Source organism: Doryrhamphus excisus, linkage group LG13 (genome assembly GCF_037039965.1).
Source record: "Doryrhamphus excisus strain RoL-2023G ecotype Guam linkage group LG13, RoL_Dexc_Guam_v1.1, whole genome shotgun sequence".
Lineage (NCBI taxonomy): Eukaryota > Metazoa > Chordata > Actinopteri > Syngnathiformes > Syngnathidae > Doryrhamphus > Doryrhamphus excisus.
In genome coordinates this window covers 17007274-17032001 of record NC_136369.1, presented here as the reverse complement: position 1 = coordinate 17032001, position 24728 = coordinate 17007274, and the positions used below count along the sequence as shown (strand labels likewise).

General features: G+C 41.2%; 1 protein-coding gene across 1 annotated transcript in view; it reads right to left on the bottom strand.

Annotated features, from left to right (window-relative positions):
• Positions 1-24728, bottom strand: part of LOC131139219 (neuroplastin-like) — a 45855-nt gene that overhangs the window by 9493 nt on the left and 11634 nt on the right. Inside the window, exons 2-6 of the mRNA XM_058088592.2 lie at positions 19111-19458; positions 11526-11700; positions 10035-10129; positions 506-639; positions 158-431 (exon numbers count right to left, since the gene is read on the bottom strand). Coding sequence (XP_057944575.1) covers positions 158-431; positions 506-639; positions 10035-10129; positions 11526-11700; positions 19111-19458 — 1026 coding nt within the window. The remainder of the gene's footprint in view (positions 1-157; positions 432-505; positions 640-10034; positions 10130-11525; positions 11701-19110; positions 19459-24728) is intronic.

Below are 24728 nucleotides of genomic sequence, written 5' to 3'. Positions count from 1 at the left end.
GTTATTTTTCGTAAATTTGTAAATATAATACTGTATCATGATAGTCTGCGATTTCCACACCATTTCTTATTGCAAACACAAAAATCGTACGACATTATCCTCAGATAACCTTCAAAATAAAATCCAGCTTATAGTTCATAAATTTGCATTTCCTTACCATCAATAATGTCATCCGGCCTCTTGCGTTTCTCGTACACAACGATGATGACTACCAGGATTATAATTTCTGCAAGCACACCCAGGAAAGGCCAAAGCGGTGCGAGATGGCTCCGCACCCGTACGATGGTGCTCTCAGCAATGGTCCCAATGACGTTGGTGGCATTGCACTCGTACTTTCCAGGATCTGTGTTAATATCCAAGTTTATGATGTTGAGCTCGGTGTAGTTGTCTCTACTGGTGATGAAGAAGCGTCCAGTGGAGTTATCGATTTCCTGGGAGCGTTAAATTGCTTAATTAGTCTGTTAAATATACCCTGTATTTAAATCTTTAAATCAACATAACTTACCGTTGGGGAAGTTCCATCCAATTTACGCCATGTCCAGGTTGGGTGTGGATACCCGACTGACTTGCAGTAAAGCGTTGCATTTTCACCCTCGTTTTTATTTTCACTTCGTTTATGGCCTGTGACATAAGGTTTTGCTAGAATAAAAAAAAAAAAAAAAGAGAGAGACAGAGAGAAATAATTAATATACTGGGGAAGGAGAAGTATGACACTGAAGGCGTCATGAGTAATTACAGCAAGGAAGCGCAAAGCATGTAATTAGTGTCCTGGTTTAGAAAATGCAGTGAAAACGAGACTATTTTTGGATTCCATACAGACACCATTGCTAAGATTAGGTCTATGATCATGACATAAATTGATGCCTGATACTGTCGAACCTCCCAAATCAAATGTCTCTGACCGTAGTAAAAGTTCAACGAAAGCTCAGCAAATCTCATTATACTTCATCTCAAAAAGCAATACAAATTAATACTCACATACACGCGCTGATGTAACCAAGCAGATGCTGACGTGAATATCATGTAGGCTAGTAGTTCCCTAATTTTTTACAGTCATGTAGCCATGTAACCCTTACTCCTGCACACTTAAAACAACATAAACCTTTCTTTTAATCTTAATTAACTTAATTAACTTTAAGTTAATAGTGATTAATCCCATACTATTTCTGAGTAAAAAATTTGACCTTTTGATTTCACATTTTCTCTTCTCTTATTTCAGACATGCATACTATGTTACATTAATGTATCTCACATATACACTTATATGTACTTATATATACATACTTATATATATATACTTATACATACACTTATACTTATATATGTATATATAGATATTGTATAACACACAACAATTCATTGCTACACATGTCTGAAAAGGAGCAGGAAGAAGCAAAGCTTATTAAATCCTACCCCTTCTCCACATCCAGAGCAGTTACCAATTCAATAAGTGATTTTTTTTTTCCACACATATAATCACGAAATATCTTACATAAGACAAAACAACAAAAGAAGAGTGGGAACATCGGACACCCCGGCAAAACCCCAGGACATTGCCGTAGCACACCACCAACCCACCTGACCCCCGACCCCTTCTAGCCCCTGAGTGCACCCACCTACTGCCCAGCGCCCCAGCAGTCCCCGCACAATAAGAAGCCATTTTGATGAAAGTTTCACATGAGCGCTTATAAAAAGATCAGTAATCATCATGCATATCATTTAAAAATATTTAACATAATTAATTTGTTAATTTTCTGTTAATTCTGGATATTTTATTCCAGTCTGATGTTGGCATCCTTTTATTTGAATGGGTTGAATTTGAGCATCACTTTTTTTGTCCACTCACAATCGCTACGGTTTAAATATGCTTATTAATTTAATGCCAAATTGAAGTGGAACGTTTAACAATCATGATAACGCAGTATATAAAGTACAAAAATACAACCAACCAACCATAAAGCCGAATTTTCAAGGTAACCTCCACTCACAGTGACAGGTTCTCACAGGTGCAACGTGCAGAGATTGGAACACCAATATAAACGAAATCTTCAAGATTTAAACCCTCTTAACGCACAAAATAATCATCGGACTTACTTATTTGTTCATATGATGCACACAGAGCAATGAACAACTTCATGCTCCGTGTCCTTACTGCTCCGTTCTTGCACCGTGAGGTGTTGAGGCGTAATTGTGAGTGTTAGGCGCTAATTGTTTTGAATTTTTATTCACATACCCCCTATTGCTGTATCCAATTTTGGGAAATCATTGTGGCAGCTGCAGTATCGCTTTGCCACGCACCTTCCTCGGTAAAAACTTTAAATTTTTAAAATTTTTAAAATGTAAAAAATTTAACCAAGAGCCTGCAATGAGTAATATCGCACAGCAAGATTCGGGGAGAAACAATCCAATCCACTTTATTTATATAGCACATTTTATAAACAGAGTTTCCAAAGTGCTGCACAGACTAGTAAAAATAAAAAGTAATAATCCAAAACTAAAAGATCATTTAAGAAATAAAATAGTAAAATAGATATTAAAATATTAAAGCAATAAAAGTATAAAAAATAAAACCAATTACAATAAAAAAGCCAGAGAATAAAAGTGGGTTTTAAGACGAGACTTAAAGCTTTCGATGTTGGGGGCCTTTTTTTACTTGGGAGGGGATAGAGTTCCATAGTTTGGGGCCAACCACAGAAAAGGCTTGGTTCCCCCCTGGTCTTAAGTCTCGTCTTAGGCACCACAAGTTGGAGCTGGCCCTCTAGGTCCGAGCTGTATTTGGGTGCCAGCCCATTCAACGCCTTAAAAACAAACAATAAAATCTTAAAATCAATCCTAAAGCGAACAGGCAACCAATGTAGGGAGGCCAGAATTGGGGTGATGTTGTGAGTTCTGGACTAACTGTAAACGGGAGGGAGACTTTTGGCTAATTCCAGAGTAAAGTGCATTACAGTAGTCCAGACGTGATGAAATAAAAGCGTGCATGACTTGCTCAAAGTGTTGCAAAGATAAAAAAAAAGATTTAATTTTAGATTTAATTATAATAAATAATTATAATATAATATAATAAACTAGAAAATTCCCGCGGAAATTTTGATGGGCTTGCCACCTGTGCTCTGAACCTCGGGCCCGGTGTGCAAACGGTTACCATGCTAGCACCTAGCAAGAACGCCTCAAGTACCGAAAAGGTAGATGCAGTCCCATCGTGTCCCCACATCATGCCATGTGTCTATTTGCATTTAGACATTAGTAAATTAGCTTAAATGCTAACATGCTAACGGCTACCAAGCTAGCACCTAGCAAGACAGCCTCAGGTCACGAAAAGTTTGGGGCAGTCCCATAGTGTCCCCACGTCATGCCACGTGTGTATTTGCCTTTAGACATGAGTAAATTAGCTTAAATGCTAACATGCTAACAGTCATCATGCTAGCGCCTAGCAAGAGGGCCTCAAGTTTAGAAAGTGCCAAGGTTGTCCTAGAACTTCCCTACATCATGCCATGTGTGTATTTGCCTTTAGACATGAGTAAATTAGCTTAAATGCTAACATGCTAACAGTCATCATGCTAGCACCTAGCAAGAGGGCCTCAAGTTTAGAAAGTGCCAAGGTTGTCCTAGAACTTCCCTACATCATGCCATGTGTGTATTTGCCTTTAGACATGAGTAAATTAGCTTAAATGCTAACATGCTAACATGCTAGCAATTAGCATTTAGCCACAGAGAGAGTTGAGAAGTTTATCTAAAAAATGAGCCGTAAATCATGGCCGTATGGCTGAGCTACAAGGGCTGTGAAAAGTCTGTAAATTCTCCTTTTCCCCGGAATGTGGAAGAAGAGGTGTATCTAATCTAGTGGCCCATTTTTGAACGTTTTGGTGAATAGCGTCGCCATGGTTACACAAAACGTTCCAAAAAATAAATACCGCTGTAGTCCTGAGCGTCAGGATTCCGGCGGTGTAACATGTGTGGGGGTCCTTCTTGCGGTTTTGGCATTACGCGAGCAAAAATGGGAAGATTAAGATATAATAATAGCTAAACATCACAAGGAATAACAATATGGGCTTGCATTACTGAGCAAGCCCATAATAAATTATAATAAATAAAGATTTAATTTAAAACAAAAACATTTCATAATGAATCACATTGAAGTCATGGAAGGGAAGGATCAGTAAAGTATTAGAGCCTCCAGATGTTTCTATTCAAAATGTAACTCCAAAGTGAATTCCACAAAAGAGAATTCAAGCCAAAATTGTTGAAATTGGTTCTGATTAATGAAAGCGAGGATAATGACTGTTTAAGAAATGAGACATAGACGACATGCACCGCAACAATCTGCCAATAGAACAGGTGAGAGTCTTCATTTGACTCTCCCATCAGAGGATAACCGCTCTTCCACTAATCCACCCAAATTACAATAATTCCTTCCATGCAATTAAGCGGGATGAGGCCCGGAGTGAGCATTTTTCAGCTGCACATGGATAATGGAGCAAGAGAGACGGGGACGGGGTGGAGGGGGGGTCTAAGCTCTTGGCTGACATCACCCCCCCCCCCCGCACTCTAATTATGGAGCACACGTGCTGACCTGAGCAGGGGGAGTGGCCAAGCTCATTTGCGCCTTATCCCGTGACTGTATTATATATCAGTGAGTGACAGTGCAGAGAGACAACCATCGGAGTGGCGCTAAACGAGCCTCAAAACCTCAATTTCACACTCCTGCGATGATGAAACTGTTTGTGCCAGGCGGAGATAAAGAGAGAGAGAGGCCGCGTGCGTATGCGCAAGGAGGGGTCGAGGTCGTAGCTGTCAGAGAGGACGATATGCATTAGGACGTCGACAGATAGACTTGACAGAAAGAGAGAGAGGCGTTAAATCGCATGCTTCGGAGCAGCTTTCAGTTTTATCCATTGTATGCGTTGCGTAATCCTCCGCCAAGTCACCTCAAGCATTGTCGTGTAACGACCTTGTCAGTCATTTTAACATATAGTAAACAGTAGGGTAGGCGCAGTTAGCGTGATATTCCTTATCACCGGATAATAGATAACATCTCTTAAAAGTGAGTACATCCCCTACATTGCCGCAAAGATTTGGTATCTTCTCAAGGGGTAATACTATACAGAATTGGTACATCTCACTCGGTGTGTATTTGCAAGAATCTGGCGATACGATATATCACGATACTGTTAACAAGGCGATATACAGTAAAGTCTCGTTATAGCGATATTCTCGGGAGTCGGAAAAAATACCGATATAACCGGACTATCCATATATCCGTTCCTGCGCCGAACTGCATTAAAAGTGGGCAATAATGCACTCGACATTGTTCTATAGCAGAGGTAGGGAACCTATGGCTCGGGAGCCAGGTAGGGCTCTTTTGATGACTGTATCTGGCTCTCAAGCATTTCTTACCACAATAAAAATTTATTTTTGCTAACATTTTAAAGTAAACCATCACAGAAATGACTGTTAAAAATAATATTCAAAATCAACAACTTTCTTATGCATTTTAATCCATCCATCTATTTTCTTATCATATCTATATCTTAACCATATCTATCTTTCCTGATGATATTTTCCAGGTCAAACACTAAAACTTGATTATTACTGGGTAATGCGGTAGTGTACCTCGGTCATTAAGATGTAAATGTAAACTTTCCTCCTTTAGTCAAATAGTCACCTAGCGAAAGCTGCAGAACCAAGCCTTCTGGCAAAGATGGCCAAAAGAATGAAATATACTGAGTACGGTGCAAAACTAAGCAGCAGCAGAAGTTGCATTAATGGCAACAAGTATTTGATTTATTATTGGACACTGCGCTGCTCACAAAAGTGTGCTGGCCACACCCCATTGGCGTGGGGTAGTGTGCCTGGTCTACGTAATTAGAGCCCATTATCTAAAACTGTTGGTCTTACATAAAAATGCACACATTTTATTGCATTCAATGTTTAAAAAAATGTATATGGCTCTCACAGATACACATTTAAAATATCTGGCCTTCATGGCTCTCTTCGCCAAAAAGGTTCCCGACCCCTGTTCTATAGTATAGAGCAATGTCGAGCCAAACACATGCCTGCAACAGAAGAACCAACTGCGTTCGTGGTTTCTCTCGTGTGTATAGATTCTATACAGGCATGTGTTTGGCCAGCTATGTGGGGCGGGTTGAGCATGACCTGTGAACCAGGAAGTGCGGGAATCGGTGTGTGTGTGCTGTGCTCTGGTGGTGGAAGTGTGAAAAATAAAGTTGACTGCAAGCAGCCGTTCGCCGTGTTCTTTTTTGGTATTGAAATCCTTAAGCAAAGATTGATTTAAGCTGCTTTTGTATCGATATAAGCAGACCAAATTGGCTGGCGGGAGATGAAAAGGGCATCGTAGTAACCGGATTATCATAATAACCGGGTATCGTACTAACGGAACTAATTATATCATAAAAGACTAGAAATTTGCCGGGAAATGAAAATAGTATCGTAATAAGTAGTAATTCGTTATAACCGATATTGATATAACGATACTTTACTGTATATTCATTCATTCATTCATTCATTTTCTACCGCTTTTTCCTCACAAGAGTTGCGGGGGTGCTGGCGACCTTGGACTGGTACATTCATGATAACAAGCTGACAAGTTTATTTTATTGTATTATTTTCGTTTCCATTATTCATTCATTCATTCATTTTCTACCGCTTATCCTCACGAGGGTCGCAGGGGTTGCTGGAGCCTATCCCATCTGTCTTCGGGAGAGAGGCTGGTCGCCAGCCAGGGCACATATAGACAAACAACCATTCACACTCACATTCATACCTATGGACAATTTGGAGTCGCCAATTAACCTAGCATGTTTTTAGAATGTGGGATACATATATATATATTTTTTCTTGTAGTTAAAGACTATTTCCTGGAAAAATTACAGCAATATGCACTTACTAAACACATTTTTATTTGTATTTTATTTGCATTATAAATGCCTACAAATATCCATATACTTTTTAATATCGATACAGTATCGTGGAACAAAGTATCGCGATATATCACCAAAACTATATTTTCTTACACCTCACTGCGTTTGGTTTTGTTACCCTGTTGGGAAAACTACTCTGTGGCGCAGTTTTTTCGAAGGAAGGGGATCATTCTCTGAGTCAGAAAGTCTCAGTACATGATAGAATATTTCCCCTTAATGAACCATAGCTCCTCAGTTTCAGAAGCACTCGTGCAACCCCATATCATGGCACAACCACCAGTCATTTACGCAGTAATGACTGTATGTTGAGTATTTTCAGTGGAAAGTAAATTTAAACTGGAATATGTATCAAGTATGACTAAGTTTATTATCCTTTATAATATTACAGGGGTGTGCTCACTTTGTGAGATATTGTATATAGAACCGTTCCACACCTCGCTGAATCATAATGCAGCGTGCGATTGTTTGTCGTCATCTGTGAACCAGGAAGTAGCCTGCTAATTAACGAACAGATGGGGTGAACAACAACAGTTATTTTCTTTGCCACTTTTGTTAACAGTTTGGTTGGCAGAGATTTTGCACTCGACTGACATTCTGGTATATCGTCAATATAGAATTGCACTGTGTTATGTTTTTTTTTAAATTAGTATTTTTAGGATATTTACAGTCTGTAATCCTGAGGCTGGAATATTTGATGAGTAAATGTCATCACTGAGCAGGTTTTGTGTGTGGGGGGGAATATGAGGTACCAAATGTGTAGCTGCGGTAAGCTTAGTATCGCAGACAATAAACTCCAGTGCTGCCACAGAGATGGCTGGGACAGGATTCAGAGCCTTAATCCTACAACATCACAGAAGCCTCCATCTGTTGCCTCAGAGCTGAGTCCTGCAAGGATGAGTGTGCCAAGGACACTGTAGGCGAGGGATCTCAGTAAAACTGCTTGCCAGAAGCGCTGTGCAAAGCTGGCTAGGATAACAGCAGGCCCGCTATACCTAGGTCACAAATAAATGCAAAACACCTCGAGAAAATGAAAAGAGAGCACTTGGGAAAGTGAAGAAAAGACTTTTGTTTTGCTTTTTCTATTATTGCTAAACGACAAAATCATGCAGAATGCTTCTAGCTAAAAGGCTGACACATAGCAAGTCTCAGGCCTGCAGCCTGGTGATGGCCGGGACATGAGTCCCTTCAGCTCCCAAAGCCAGTAAAAGCAGAATATACAAGCGCTCATCACCCCTGTTACGCAATCAGGCAGCGCTCTAAGACAAACTACGGAATAAGAGACGGGGCATGCTCAGTATGCAGCAGAGCCACGCCACAGCAAATTGGCTTATGGGCCGCACACAGGCAAGCTTCTCTTGAACAGGGTTTTCACTTGCCCTTTCTCAGAGACGATTCCTTATCCGAGGCGACGGCTCGGCTGTCAGCTTGTGTGGAACAACACATGAGTTGGTTAGCCTCCCTGGCCCGTTATTGACATTGTTTACATAACGTGTTTGTCCTACGATCACCTAGTTTTTTTTAAAAACACGCACTTGCAAAGAGAGCTCGTGCTTTGGAACAGGCGGCCAAAAGAAATGCCCTCCAGAAAAAGATTCCGTTTTTTTTTTTTTTTTTGCATGTCTGCTGAACAGTCGCAGTCGCCTGTCCATTTTGTTAAAAGTGTCGTCTCAGTGAAAAGCTAAGAGTGACAACAGCCTAGGGGGGGAGAGAGCGTCTTGTCATCACCGCCGCACAGGATGAGTTCAAACATCTTTGTCAACAAGGAGTCACTTCACGCAGCCTGAGGTTGTTAACTTTTCTCGGACATCTTTATCCTTATTTTTTTTTCAGATTAAAATGAACAAAGCATTATTAGAGCCCTGTAGACATGACAAAACACGACTATAGTCACATTTATACTCTTTTTATTTACAACATATTGCGCAACTGCAGGGTCTTGAGACACATGCTAACTCGCAAACTAGAGAGCTAGCGACCTAAACGGTAGCCTCCAAGTTATTTCCTTTAAACTTAAATAGCCAAAAACTTACCACTTCCACATGGATAGAGAGGATAACTATTAACAATTATTTAACCTTTAACATGAACATTAATCAAACGTAATAATTTTTTCTGGGTACATGATACCATCCTTTCCGTTGTACGGCCTTGCAAAACGCTTCAATCAAAATAACAGTTGGACATTATATAGTATATACATACTGTATATATCGCCGTGTATTTTATTTATTTTATTCAAATACCACACAGTGTTACGGTGATTGTATTTATTGAAAATCTGGACAATGCGTTCTGTGACCCAAGTGGTTCAAAACCATTTTTCCTATAGGAAATAACATGAATAAATTTGTAGCAGGCTCAAAGTAAGACCCTTAGTTCATGTTGTAGGTAATGTAGATCTCTTTGTGGTAGAGTATTCGATTCCCTTGGCAGGGGTCCCCAATCACTGGGGCAATGATTTCGAAAAAAAAAAACAAAAAAACATTAGTGATACCAGTTAGAAATCTCAGTTTTTGCAAGTGTAATGTGAGTAGAGACCTACCCTACTTTGTTTGATGGTCCTTGAACGCGCCATTGAATTTTCACCCACACTGCACAGAGACTACTATACTGTATTTTTCTATAAAATATTGTTTTAACGCAGCACGGATGCGGCGGTCTAGTGGTTAGCGCGCAGACCTCACAGCTAGGAGACCAGGGTTCAATTCCATTTTCTCTAGTTTCCTCCCACATTCCAAAATGCTAGGTTAATTAGCGACTCCAAATTGTCCATAGGTATGAATGTGAGTGTGAATGGTTGTTTGTCTATATGTGCCCTGTGATTGGCTGGCGACCAGTCCAGGGTGTACCCCGCCTCTCGCGCAAAGACAGCTGGGATAGGCTCCAGCACCCCCCGCGACCCTCGTGAGGAAAAAGCGGTAGAAAATGAATGAATGAATGAATATTGTTTTAACTTCCTGTAGAACTTTAGGAGAGTTTAACACATTTTAAACTTTCACTTTCCACTTTACTGTGACTTAGGGTTAGGGTTAGGGTTAGGGTTAGTAGGGTCCGATCATGATCATGATCGATCCCAAAGGTTCGAGGTCTTACCTTTCACTTCAATGGTAGCATTTGCATTTGGCGCCATTGCAAACGTGTAAACACACAGGTATTCCCCGGAGTCATCTGCTCGCGGTTTAGCAATTCTGTAACAAGATATGAAACATTCATTTCATGGCGTTAAATCCACCAGTCACTCAAGCCAGTCAACTAATAAGAGCGTCAGTAATTTAGCAGTTACTACGGTAGTGAGGCCCCCCCCCCTCTCTCCGGAGGACCAAAAGAGAGCCCATGGCGAATAAAGCGTCTGTATAATATGTGATCTTACAGAGCAGCAGTATGGGATTCAGCAGGGTAAAAGAACCGTGGGCATATTAGTTGTAATCTTCCGAGTATCACTGATGTAATGTGACAAGGAAATGACCAATTGGTCTTATCTTGTGGCGAGGGAGAGTCTGCGGTATTTCTAAAGGGGCGACAGTAGCTTTGTGCTCCACTGGTCATCCTTTGTGACAAGTTACGGCTTAGTACTGAAGGCTATGTTTTTTTTTTTTGCTTTTTGTATAGATTAGGTTCAATATGAATAGAATTACTTGTGTAAATCAAAGCTGTTGTTTCCACTTCTTATAACATGGAAAAGATTCACACAGACTTCTCATTTAATCAGCATGCCAGAGAGCTAATTTGTATGCGGCCTTTCTTTAATAATACTTAAGACCTTTTGAGTCACTTTCAGTCTATATCAGGGGTCTCAAACTCAATTTACTTGGGGGCCACTGGAGCTCGGGTCTGGGTGAGACTGGGCCGCATCAGGTTTTCCAAAAAAAAAAAAACGCATTTATTAAAAACAAAAAAATACAAAAAAAACTTCGCTTTGGTTCCAATTTTCTACAATAAAAGCTCTGATAAAACATTCCACTGTTCTCAAATATCTTACTTTTTATTTTTCTACACAAAATAAGATGAAAAATAAATAAACAAATCAAGAATAAAGAAAATCAATCCGGAATAAATTAATAAATATAATAATAATAAAATGGCAAATAATAAAAACTTAAGAAACCACATATAGTTGGTGGGTAGACAAATTATTTTTTTCAGATTAAAATAAACAAAGCATTATTAGAGCCCTGTAGACATGACAAAACACGACTATAGTCACATTTATGCTCTTTTTATTTACAACATATTGCGCAACTGCAGGGTCTTGAGACACATGCTAACTCGCAAACTAGAGAGCTAGCAACCTAAACGGTAGCCTCCAAGTTATTTCCTTTAAACTTAAATAGCCAAAAACTTACCACTTCCACACGGATAGGGAGGATAACTATTAACAGTTATTTAACCCTTAACATGAACATTATTCAAACGTAATAATTTTTTTCTGGGTACATGATACCATACAGCATCCATATCAAACTTGCACGGGGCCGCACTAACATTAAACTTTCATATCAAGGCGGGGGCCTCAAACTAGTGTCATGCGGGCCACATTTGGCCCGCGGGCCGCGTGTTTGAGACCCTCGGTCTATATCTTCTCACCTGTACGCCGTGCTCCTCTGCTCGGTCCTTGTGTTTGCAATCTCGCGGCCATTCTTCATCCAGAAGCTCTCCGTGTGGGGCGTGTGGGCAGTGGTGAGGTTGCAATGCAGGGTAACGGGTATGGGAGGGGATTCCAACGGCAGGATGATCTGATCCGAGGCATTAATCTTTGGTTCTGCAAAGACAGACATGTGAAGCCTTATCACAGATGCGGAGCTCAGTATACCTTCTGCAGGCAGCTCCATTAAACTTTGTACGCTGTTAGAATAAGATTTGCATGAGCGGCTAGCTGTGATCGAACGTATCAAACGACCAGATTATGGACAGTCCTTTAAAAAAATCCTGGATCCAGACAGTGATCCGGATCACCCACAAAATTTAATCAGTTCTTCCATATCTGATTTCTGACAATTCCCGAACATTTCATTCAAATCCGTTCGGAACTTTTCACGTTATTTTGAACACAAACAAACAGACAAACTGATAAACGCTGGCTTGATGGAAGTCACAAATTGAATATTTTCGTAGTTAGAGCATAGAAAACCTGTTAATTATTTTCTATATATGTTTTTCACCATTATTAGAGCCCATTAGATATGAAATAACACCCCTATAATCACCTTTACACACATATTATTCTTTGTTTACACCAGGCTATGGGATTACTGCAAGACCACAAGAGACAGCCACAGATTTAAGCATAGTATGCTAGCAAGAGTGGTTAGCGTGCAGACCTCACAGCTAGGAGACCAGGGTTCAATTCCACCATCTCTGTGTGGAGTTTGCATGTTCTCCCCCGTGCATGCGTGGGTTTTCTCCGGGTACTCCGGTTTCTTCCCACATTCCAAAAACATGCTAGGTTAATTAGCGACTCCAAATTATCCATAGGTATGAATGTGAGTGTGAATGGTTGTTTGTCTATATGTGCCCTGTGATTGGCTGGCCACCAGTGCAGGGTGTATATATGTTTTTGGGATGTGGGAAGAAGCCGGAGTAGCCAGAGACACACTGGAAGAACATGTAAACTCGAACACTCATGACTGTGAGGCCTCATGTGCTAACCACTAGGCCAACGTGCTAACCACTATCCCACCGTGCGGCCATAAAGACAATGAAAAAAATTAACTATACCGTTTAACAGCCAAACACAAATAGTATTGCGCTAATTTATTTTTTTGCAGTTTTCTTTGCGTTCCCGAAGGTGTGTATCCTATTGACTGGAATTCCAGTTACATTTAATAATAAAAGCTTTCCCAAAACAGCTAATGCAATATTTGAGACACACAGTTGAGGTAACTGCACTAAGAATTCCAACATTTTACATCAAGGCTGTCACTGCACGACTTCGCCCTCTAAATGACAGACATTGCTAGTGACTACATAATATGCTTCTCAAGGACGTTCAGGGCACGATGTCCTCTGCTTTTGCTTTTACGAGAGGGAAGCTTCCAGGGTGATGCAACCTCGGCGGCCGTGAGGCCCGAGCCTCATGACATTACCGCTGCCTCCCGCAAGGCTTTGAGCCAGGCGAAAAAAAGGACTAGCTCGTGACTTGTATTAGCATTCATAGCAGCAATCTTCCTGCACTGCTGTATACGCAGTAGCTACAGGGATTTCACCCCCCCCCCTCACCCGACTCCCTCACATCTCCCCCACCAAGCATGTTCTATTAATAGCATGTTCAAGACATGCGTACAGACACAACATGAAGTACATAAATTAACATTTAGCAAACTCTGCACGCTGGTCCACAGGCAATTCAAACAGAAGGTTGTTTTAAGGACGACCTGTCAATCTAAAACGTGTTAAATGCTGCAGACCCTCCACAGCAGCGTGAGGCCAAGTATATAAATCTTTGCCTTGAACGGGCTGTCGGTTCAAAACCAGATCTTCTCTTCTTACCACTTATGATTGTTAAACAAAATCATTAATTCATTTTCTACCGCTTTTTCCTCACGAGGGTCACGGGGGGTGCTGGAGCCTATCCCAGCTGTCTTCGGGCGAGAGGCGGGGTACACCCTGGACTGGTCGCCAGCCAATCACAGGGCACATATAGACAAACAACCATTCACACTCACATTCATACTTATGGACAATTTGGAGTCGCTAATTAACCTAGCATGTTTTTGGAATGTGGGAGGAAACCGGAGTACCCGGAGAAAACCCACGCATGCACGGGGAGAACATGCAAACTCCACACAGAGATGGCCCAGGGTGGAATTGAACCCTGGTTTCCTAGCTGTGAGGCCTGCGCGCTACCCACCAAATCATACCCGAGCAAAAGAGAATTCTACCACTGTACAATAAAACAAAAATAAAGTAAAATTTTAAACACAGCGGTCGAGTGGTTAGCACGCAGACCTCACAGCTAGGAGACCAGGGTTCAATTCCACCCTCGGCCATCTCTGTGTGGAGTTTGCATGCTTATTGATGTGAGGTCATGGTGACATTTTGTAACATTTTTTTGGTTAGTGGTGTGCCACAAGATTTTGGGAAAAAACAGGCTTCGCTACACATCTTAAAGTAGTCAGTCAGCTAAGTGGTTGCACTAAGTTTGATCATGTCATGGTTAGTGGTGTGCAATAAGATTTTTCCAATGTAAAAAAAAACGTGCCGTGGCTCAAAAAAGGTTGAAAATCACTTGCCTTAGAGTACAGTCTTTTATTTTCTCATTTTGAATATTTAGCTGTGCTTTTGTTCAGCAAGTCCATTGCATAAGCGGTTACCCTGTTAAGTCACACAAAATGCTCCTGCAGTGATTTTTAGCTCGTGATTTTAATTGAAGTGGCCCTCCACTCGAATATGAGTGTGTGTGTGTAGTCAATCCCCCTGGTGGCTGTGTGAAATGTACCAGCTCATGGCACTGATTGCTTGAATCAGACAGGATTTTCCATGTTTTTTTGTGCATTTTCTACTCTGTATTGTATACCAGTTGATATTTAACCCAATTCTGGAATGGGTTTGTATAAGCAGTGCAGAGGCACAGCCAAACGTTCATATTTAGGTCATGCAGTTCCGACATCAACTAACATTCTCAGGAAAAATACTGATTTTAAGTCGTAAAAAAATATATATATTTGGAGTTTGAAGCCCATGTGCATCTCTTTTTCCAGTCCAATATGGCTATGTTGACATTAATAATTGAAGGGCAGAATGTACACTAGCACTAGCATTTAGTGGTAATGTGAAAAGTCACCTTCAAAGGACAGGTTGCACATCCATTATGCATCATCAGAGGGCGAGTCCGCAATTTATTGTTTTAGCCTTTGACATTTAAACGTGGTTGACTTCTTTTTACACTTGTATGATAGTTCAGGATGTGTAAAAAGCTCAATGCTAGTATTTTTTACACTTGTACACTGCCTGCACCAGTCTTGGAAAGGTTTCCTCTGAATTTCAATAAATCCTATCAGTATTTCGGAATTGATTGTGTTAGAACAGGGGTCTCAAACACGTCCAAATGTGGCCCGCAGGACACTAGTTTTGAGGCCCCCGCCTTTATATGAAAGTTTAATGTTAGTGCGGCCCGCGCAAGTTTGATATGGATGCTGTATGGTATCATGTACCCAGAAAAAAAATATTACGTTTGATTAATGTTCATGTTAAAGGTTAAATAACTGTTAATAGTTATCCTCCCTATCTGTGTGGAAGTGGTAAGTTTTGGGCTATTTAAGTTAACTTGAAGGCTACCGTTTAGGTCGCTAGCTCTCTAGTTTGCGAGTTAGCATGTGTCTCAAGACCCTGCAGTTGCGCAATATGTTGTAAATAAAAAGAGTATAAATGTGACTATAGTCGTGTTTTGTCATGTCTACAGGGCTCTAATAATGCTTTGTTCATTTTAATCTGAAAAAAATAATTTGTCTACCCACCAACTATATGTGGTTTCTTAAGTTTTTATTATTTGACGTTTTATTATTATTATTATTATATTTATTCCAGCGTTTCCATCAGTAGGCATCCCAATGAGAACAGACATTATAAGTCAAACCTGTAGCTCATCTTCTGTATATGCATGCTCAAAAAGATAAGGTTCTGGTACCTAATTTGTCCAAAAGCAGTGCTGTGGCGGCGGCTCTCACAAAGTCTACCATCATTGCTGATGGCAATCACGCTCTATGCTCGTGTTGTTGATGGAAGTAGCATTAGTTCCGCTCAGTGGGATCTGTGCGGCGAGGAAAGAAGTTGTGGCAATGTTTTTTTTTTCAAGATACTGTAAGTACGGTATTACATGTTATCATCAATGTACCGTGTAATACATGATCACATGTGTATGAAGCGATAAAAGGTTATTTTTACCCATAAGTCCTTGGGGCCTCATTTACATAAAACGGGGCTTGAAAGTTGCGTACGCAACTTCCTACGCAGAGGTTGTTCATTCATTCATTCATTTTCTACCGCTTTTCCTCACGAGGGTCGCGGGGGTGCTGGAGCCTATCCCAGCTGTCTTCGGGCGGGGTACACCCTGGACTGGTGGCCAGCCAATCACAGGGCACATATAGACAAACAACCATTCACACTCACATTCATACCTATGGACAATTTGGAGTCGCTAATTAACCTAGCATGTTTTTGGAATGTGGGAGGAAACCGGAGTACCCGGAGAAAACCCACGCATGCACGGGGAGAACATGCAAACTCCACACAGAGATGGCCGAGGGTGGAATTGAACCCTGGTTTCCTAGCTGTGAGGCCTGCGCGCTACCCACCCGTCCACCGTGCAGCCCTTTTCAATCATACACGAACAAAAGAGAATTCTACCACTGTACAATAAAACAAAAATAAAGTAAAATTTTAGCTTCAACATGAACGCAAAAGTAGTGCATAGACGTTTGGTTGGTGGGTATTTTTTACCCACCAACCACTCGACCACCGTCGAGTGGTTAGCGCGCAGACCTCACAGCTAGGAGACCAGGGTTCAATTCCACCCTCGGCCATCTCTGTTCTCCCCGTGCATGCGTGGGTTTTCTCCGGGTACTCCGGTTTCCTCCCACATTCCAAAAACATGCTAGGTTAATTAGCGACTCCAAATTCTCCATAGGTATGAATGTGAGTGTGAATGGTTGTTTGTCTATATGTGCCCTGTGATTGGCTGGCCACCAGTCCAGTGTGTACCCCGCCTCTCGCCCGAAGACAGCTGGGATAGGCTCCAGCACCCCCGCGACCCTCGTGAGGAAAAAGCGGTAGAAAATGAATGAATGAATGAACAACAACACCGGACTTGACAAGTTGGTGACAAATTGCACAGACTTCGCTTGGCAGAACATTTCCTTTTCGGTCAAAACAAAATGTTTGTCAGATTTCAGTTGGGGTTTAGTATAATATATAATCAAATCGTGTTAACACATAAATACGTCATATTTGTCAGAAAGATCCGCCAGCAGGGATCTGACTCTTTAAGCCTCTCTTGGAGAAACGCTCACACAATGACTAAGAACATTCCACATCTCCGTGTGCTTCAGTGGCCACATCAACTAAGCATGCACGAATAAGGAAGGTCCACTTTCAGTTCAGTTTGTGCGGATTGTTTGTGTGCACCGAGCAGAGGGTTTTAAAGGGGGGTATAATGTCATTACTGATTCACAGTCACACGCTTAATGGCTGAGAAGGCGCAAGGTTACGCCATGTTCAGACAAGTCCAGGGAGACTGTTTCACGGAAATAAAATATGTCTCAGCGGAAAGGAGACACCGGACCCTTTTTTTTTTTTTTTTTTTTATCGAATCAGTTCAAAATTAGAACGCAATAATATGATACTGTTTTTTCTAGAACTGAAGTGAAAAAAAGCCTAAGGAAAGTACTGTCACTTAAAAGCACCACTAGTTTTGCATTGTAATGCATTGCCATAATAACAGTCAGTTACATTCACAAAGACTACCAGGGTGAGATTAGGATTCAGAAGAGAAGCTAATGATTAGCGAAAAAAGACACAAGGCATTAAGAACCAAGGTTAATGTGGTTACAAACATGCAGTCAGCAATGCAGTTTCTGGGTTTGTGGTCTTTTCCGTGACAAGATGTTTAAAGGATTATGAGCGAGAGGCTAACTGAATAATGAAATTAATAGTTTTTAATGATGTGCTTACAGTCATACGCATTCAACCTTTTTTGAGCCACGGCATGTTTTTTTACATTGGAAAAATCTTATTGCACACCACTAACCATGACATGATCAAACTTAGAGCAACCACTTAGCTGACTGACTACTTTAAGATGTGTAGCGAAGCCTGTTTTTTTTTCCAAAATCTTGTGGCACACCACTAACCAAAAATGTTACAAAATGTCACCATGACCTCACACGTGCATCAATAATTCTATCGGAGGAACAAGCTAGGTGTTGCCACACGGACCAATATTACATTGCTATGCTAGACTCGACAGTAGCCATGTTTTTTACATGACGAGTTTTTCTCTTTCCGAATGACCTTTCGGGAAACAATGGTATCCATAAAAAGGAATATTCCAATCTCTTGTCTACATGCGCTGTGAAAATCAAACAGAATAGTCAACAGGGCATGCCCAGTAAAACGTAAACATCAACATCATGTGATACCGACTTCCCCGAGTTTTTCTTTCACTTGTTGGAATAACTCCGTTATTGCCAGTTTTTCGTCTGTCCAGTATTGAAATTTTTTCTTCTTCTGTTGTTTATTGGCGGTTGGCAAGCAGCTTTCGTGTGCATTAGCGCCATCTGTGGAACACAATCTAAACCCTTCTATACGCCATTCACAAGTGCAGTTTTATTAAAAAAGAAAATATATAACTATATAAAACATGTCCTGAGTTTAATTATAAAATATTAGCAAGATTGAATTTGATCTTTTCCTGTTTACATTTATCCCGGGTGCGTTCTTTCAGCGCATGCTCAGATATGACGTAACACGCAGATCCAGATGTTCTTCAGTTTTAAAAATGGAGGCCAGCAATCGGCATTGGACTGCTAAGCAAAGTTTGTTTTTGATTCAAACTAAATTTCAAGACTAGACAGACGAAAAAATAGCAATACGGAGTTATATCAACAAGTGAAAGAAAAACTCGGAAGTCGGTATCACGTGATGTTGATGTTTACGTTTTACTGGGCATGCCCTATTGATTTTCACGGCGCATGTAGACAAGAGATTGGAATATTCCTTTCTATGGATACCATTGTTTCCCGAAAGGTCATTCGGAAAGAGAAAAACTCGTAATGTAAAAACATGGCTACTGTCGAGTGTCTGTGGTGTAAAGACTAGCATAGCAATGTAATATTGGTCCGTGTGGCAACACCTGCCTTGTTCCTCTGATAGACTTATTGATGCACGTGTGAGGTCGCGGTGACATTTTGTAACATTTTTTGGTTAGTGGTGTGCCACAAGATTTTGGAAAAAACAGGCTTCGCTACACATCTTAAAGTAGCCAGTCAGCTAAGTGGTAGCTCTAAGTTTCAGTTATAATAGTTTGACATCAATGTACAGTATTCTTAAGAATAATTAATTAATATTCTTAATCACTCCTTCAAACATTGCGAAGATTATCTAAGATTGACGGCCGCTCGCTCAGTTTAACGGGTATGGTTAGTCGGGGGTTTATTAAAGAAGATGGACCACTCACTCTGTAGCACCGAAATGGTGGCCTGGGCCCGAATCCAGGTGATGGCGGGGTTTTGTCGAAGGTCATTTCGCCGGGGGTCGTTGCTTGCCCGACACTCATAGGTCCCAGAGTCCTCCATGGTGAGCCGCGTGATGCCCAGCACGCTGACCCCATTGGCACCGTAGGCCGTGTTGATGGACACCCGCCGCTTACGGGCTCCGTCCCAAAGCTGCTTGAAGGAGTCGGCTCTGTTGATCTCGGCATACCACCACTGGATCTCCGGGGTGGGGTTACCGACTACGTCGCAGTACAGCTCAAAGGTGTCCCCCGTGAGCTTAGTCTCAGACATTGGCGACTTCACAAACCCAGCTGAGAGAAGGAAAAGGAGCGTATCGGGAAAGGAACGGGTAGAGGAATAGGATGGAGAGAAAAGGCCAAGACATGGAGAAGGAAAAGAAATGTAATCAGAGTACATTTTGATCAAAGATGACAGAAAGTGTTCCAAATTATTGACAGGTGTTAAAAGAAAAGCCCAAATTTGGAGTCAATCATCCCCTCTGTTGTCAAGGCACATGTAAAGTACACATTACCTCAGCTGACTTTGCAAATATACGCTTAAAAGGCAGCAGTATTGACAATGTTGTGGAGTTTAATCAGTCCTGTCAGGTTCCCCCCCCTGAAGTCTTTTCATCAGAGACCCTTGTTGAGTAGACGTACGCTTGTCAACAATCACCCAACTCTTTTTGGCGCGTCGCTGCAGCAATCAGTGGCAGCGTTGCTCTCACTTGACCTCAATACCGGGGAAACTTCGAGAAAGTTGACTTTTTTTAGCTCTAACGCCAAACTCAAACGTCTTATCGAAAGCACTATATTTTCAGGACATGCTTAATTAATTGCAACAAATAATTACATGGGAACGTTTAAACCCCAACAGCTAAATATAAGGAAATACTAACTTGTATTTAATTGTAAGTAAGTGTAAGTAATTAATGCATGTAATGGGACAAACCAATGCCACAAACAAAGTACTCCAACAATGTGTTTTTGTTTTATATACCCGTATATGTTACTGCTATGTAGTATATGGTACATTCAGGATAACAAGCTGATATTTATTTTATTTTGTTTTCGTTTCTGGCGGCATGGTGGTCTAGTGGTTAGTGCGCAGACCTCACAGCTAGGAGACCAGAGTTCAATTCCACCCTCAGCCATCTCTGTGTGGAGTTTGTTGTTCTCCCCCGTGCATACGTGGGTTTTCTCCCACATTCCAAAAACATGCTAGGTTAATTAGCGACTCCAAATTGTTCATAGGTATGAATGTGAGTGTGAATGGTTGTTTGGCTATACGTGCCCTGTGATTGGCTGGCAACTAGTCCAGGCTCCGGTGAGGAAAAAGCGGTAGAAAATGAATAGTAACTAATAGAAACGAAAATCATTCATTCATTTTCTACCGCTTATCCTATCCCAGCTGTCTTCGGGCGAGAGGCTGGTGGCCAGCCAATCACAGGGCACATATAGACAAACAACCATTCACACTCACATTCATACCTATGGACAATTTGGAGTCGCTAATTAACCTAGCATGTTTTTGGAATGTGGGAGGAAACCGGAGAAAACCCACGCATTCACGGGGAGAACATGCAAACTCCACACAGAGATGGCCGTGGGTGGGATTGAACTCGGGTCTCCTAGCTGTGAGGTCTGCGCGCTAACCACTCGACCACCATGCAGCCTCTTTAGTTACTAGTTTTTCAAAAACTTGATCAAATTTGAACCGTAAAGGACTCTTTGTAAATTCCTCCATTAGTACTGTTAGGTAAGTAGGTACAGTACTTCTATGCATTATTTTGTATATTTAAGTACATGAACTGGGAGTTTGCATGTTCTCCCCGTGCATGTGTGGGTTTTCTCCGGGGACTCCAAAAACATGCTAGGTTAATTAGCGACTCCAAATTGTCCATAGGTATGAATTTGAGTGTGAATGGTTGTTTGTCTATATGTGCCCTGTGATTGGCTGGCCACCAGTCCAGGGTGTACCCTGCCTCTCGCCCGAAGACAGCTGGGATAGGCTCCAGCAATCCCCGCGACCTTTTTTGAGGATAAGCAGTAGAAAATGAATGAATAAATGAAATACACGAACTATTCCTCACAGTCAACATTACCAATCGAGTGCTTATTATTATTATTAACAGCACTTCACATTAAATGCTACATTGGGGGGCAACTGAATAGGCTTTAATCTCCTTTAATCCCAAGCAGATATTGCTGTGACAGCAGAAACAAGGTCAACCAAACCTCAATTTGGATGAGCTAAACATCAAGCTCATCATACCCACCCCCCGAAAAAAAAAAAAAAATCCAGTTATGCTGTTAAAAAGGAAAACCAAGCCACTACCTTCTACAGAAATAACTTCAAACTACATTTTTTTATTATTATTATTTATTATTCCACCGGAATCGAACTCACAATGCAGTATTGCTAATAAACTATGATCAAATAGAATTATTGCCTGAGATGTATCCTGTAAAAAAATGCGTGCCTGGGCTTCATTCATGCTGTAGTTCCACATCGGTAGTCAGCCCAACAACACACTAATGAACATCATCTAATGACAAATCACCTGGACCACAGACACCCTTCTCAACCCTCCCCCCAAAGTCTGTCAGGTGTGTAAAAAAAAACATCAAACGACCTTAACTTCACTTTGTCCTCAATCAGTAAATGAAATTGGAGCAAAGATGCTGTTGGAACCCCGTCTAGATATGTCCGTTTTAACCTGACGACAGAACTAGTGCATCTAAAACTCTTCAGTTCAGCCATTTTACTGCCATTTTTGCTTTTCCGTCAACATGAATAATCACAAAGTTGTGATCGGCGTCAATCCGCCTCATTGACTTGCAACAGAATGTGGAAAAATCCAGCCAAAATATTTCACATGCTTAACAATACACAAATTACAATTGGTAACCATAGTAACGGTTCTGATGCCCAAAAGCATTTTTCATGACTCACAGCCAGATGGAAATGAATTGGATAAAAGGGACACATGAATTTAACAGGAGAAAAAAAAAAAAGCACACAGGCGGCACGGTGAACTAGTGGTTAGCGCGCAGACCTCACAGCTAGGAGACCAGGGTTCAATTCCACCCTCTGCCATGTCCAAAACCATGCTAGGTTAATTGGCGACTCTTCAGGTTAAACTGTTATAGGTACAGGGCTGCACGGCGGAGTAGTGGTTACTGCGCAGGCCTCAGGAGACCCGAGTTCAATTCCACCATCAGCCATCTCTGTGTGGAATTTGCATGTTCTCCCCGTGCATGCGTGGGTTTTCTCCTGGTACTCCGGTTTCCTCCCACATTCCAAAAACATGCTAGGTTAATTAGTGACTCCAAATTGTCCATAGGTATGAATGTGAGTGTGAATGGTTGTTTGTCTATATGTGCCCTGTTATTGGCTGGCCACCAGTCCAGGGTGTACCCCGCCTCTCGCCCGAAGACATCTGGGATACGCTCAAATTTTACTTTATTTTAGTTTTAGTGTCCAGTGGTTGAATTCTCTTTTGCTCGTGTATGATTGAAAAGGGCTGCACGGCGGTCGGGTGGTTAGCGCGCAGGCCTCACAGCTAGGAGACGCAAGTTTGATTCCACCTTTGGCCATCTCTATGTGGAGTTTGCATGTTCTCCCCCGTGCATGCGTGGGTTTTCTCCGGGTACTCCGGTTTCCTCCCACATTCCAAAAACATGCTAGGTTAATTAGCGACTCCAAATTGTCCATAGGTATGAATGTGAGTGTGAATGGTTGTTTGTCTATATGTGCCCTGTGATTGGCTGGCGACCAGTCCAGCGTGTACCCCGTCCACCTCTCGCCCGAAGACAGCTGGGACCCATCCGCGACCCTCATGAGGAAAAGCAGTCGAAAATGAAATGAATGAAAAAAAGAAAAAAATTTCCACGACGAGAAGTGTCGGAGGATATTTGGCGCTTACAATGTGAGTTTTCTATGCGTGATGCCTCCAGATATGCACAGTAATTAGCATTTGTTTCTTTTCTCTGGAAACATCTGCTTCCATCAGGCTCACCACATAATTCCAAAGCATGAAAACCAAGTCTACATGTGTAATTTGACACATTGACTGACATTCCTTAGTATGATTCTATGTACAATTACGTCAAAAACGACTTACTTGGAAGCGTTATAACAGGAAATTTATATATATACGCTCTAAATTAAATGTATTTGAAGGTGACCAGTATGAGGAAGATAACCAGGGCATCATTTGTATTCCGGGTTTGTGCAGAGAAAAAAAAACAAAAAACACATGGAACAAACTACAGATGACGCGCAACAAATAAGCGAGCACAATTTGTGTGCGGTTCGAACATGATGCTGACACTTTGCAGGGGAGATTGTAGCACAAAGCAGCTGGTGCTCATTCATTTCAAAGCAAGGCAGTAACTCGCGGAAGGATAAATAAACACCATGTATCTCTGGGCATTCAAAATGAGCACGGTGGGAACTATTTGTATGATCATTACATACGTTCTCCTCTTGTGGAGTGCTTGGTATGGAATCTGGAGGTCCTAAAATCGAATCCGGAGATACCAAACCACTTTAAATAGTACTGTAAAAAAAAGTCAATGTAATTTAATCTCTGCCACCTATCAACTATATAGAAGAAGACAGTAAACGTAGACTTTTTTTCTTTGCAAAGGCACCGACTGGAGTAGGCTCCTTCATACCCGGTGTTAGGACTGTACACAAACTGGATACAGTAATGGTAATGTTTAATTTCATTTGAACATGCATCAGATTACAATTGAATGCATCACATCATCAGTTCACAGTTCCACATGTCCGAAAGGAGTAGGAAGAAGCAAAGCTTATTAAATCCTACCCCTCCATCTGGTACTTTTACAATCAGTAACTGTTACATTTGTTCACTTCCTGCTTTCCTAATATGGTTTAAGGTTTTTTTGTTGGTTTTTTTTGTTTTTTTTTGTCCAATTAGACTTATTTGGATCCACATCCAGAGATGGTTGGTACGATTCCCGATTTGAGCTCAAACTACCAATTTACTCTTACTTTCATTGTACATTTTTAGCGTATTTCCACAGCATTTCAGACAAGCTTCATCTTTCGAAAGGCTCCTGTGTTCATTTGAAATTTTGCGTTTCAGTTTTGCTTCAGCTTGTTCACTTCCTGCTTTCCTAATATGATTTAAGGGGTTTTTTTGTTTGTTTGTTTTTTTTTACTTTTTAATTTTTTCATTTTTTTTTGTCCTGTGCCGAAGTTACGGACTGCACTGAAGTTTATATGGCATTAGACTTTTTTGGATCCACACCCAGAGATGGTTGGTACGATTCCCGATTTGAGCTCAAACTACCAATTTACTCTTACTTTCATTGTACATTTTTAGCGTATTTCCACAGCATTTCAGACAAGCTTCATCTTCCGAAAGGCTCCTGTGTTCATTTGAAATTTTGCGTTTCAGTTTCGCTTCAGCTTGTTCACTTCCTGCTTTCTTAATATGATTTAAGGGTTTTTTGGGTTTTTTGTTTTTTTTAATTTTTAATTTTTAAATTTTTTTTGTCCCGTACCAAAGTTACGGACTGCACTGAAGTTTATATGGCATTAGACT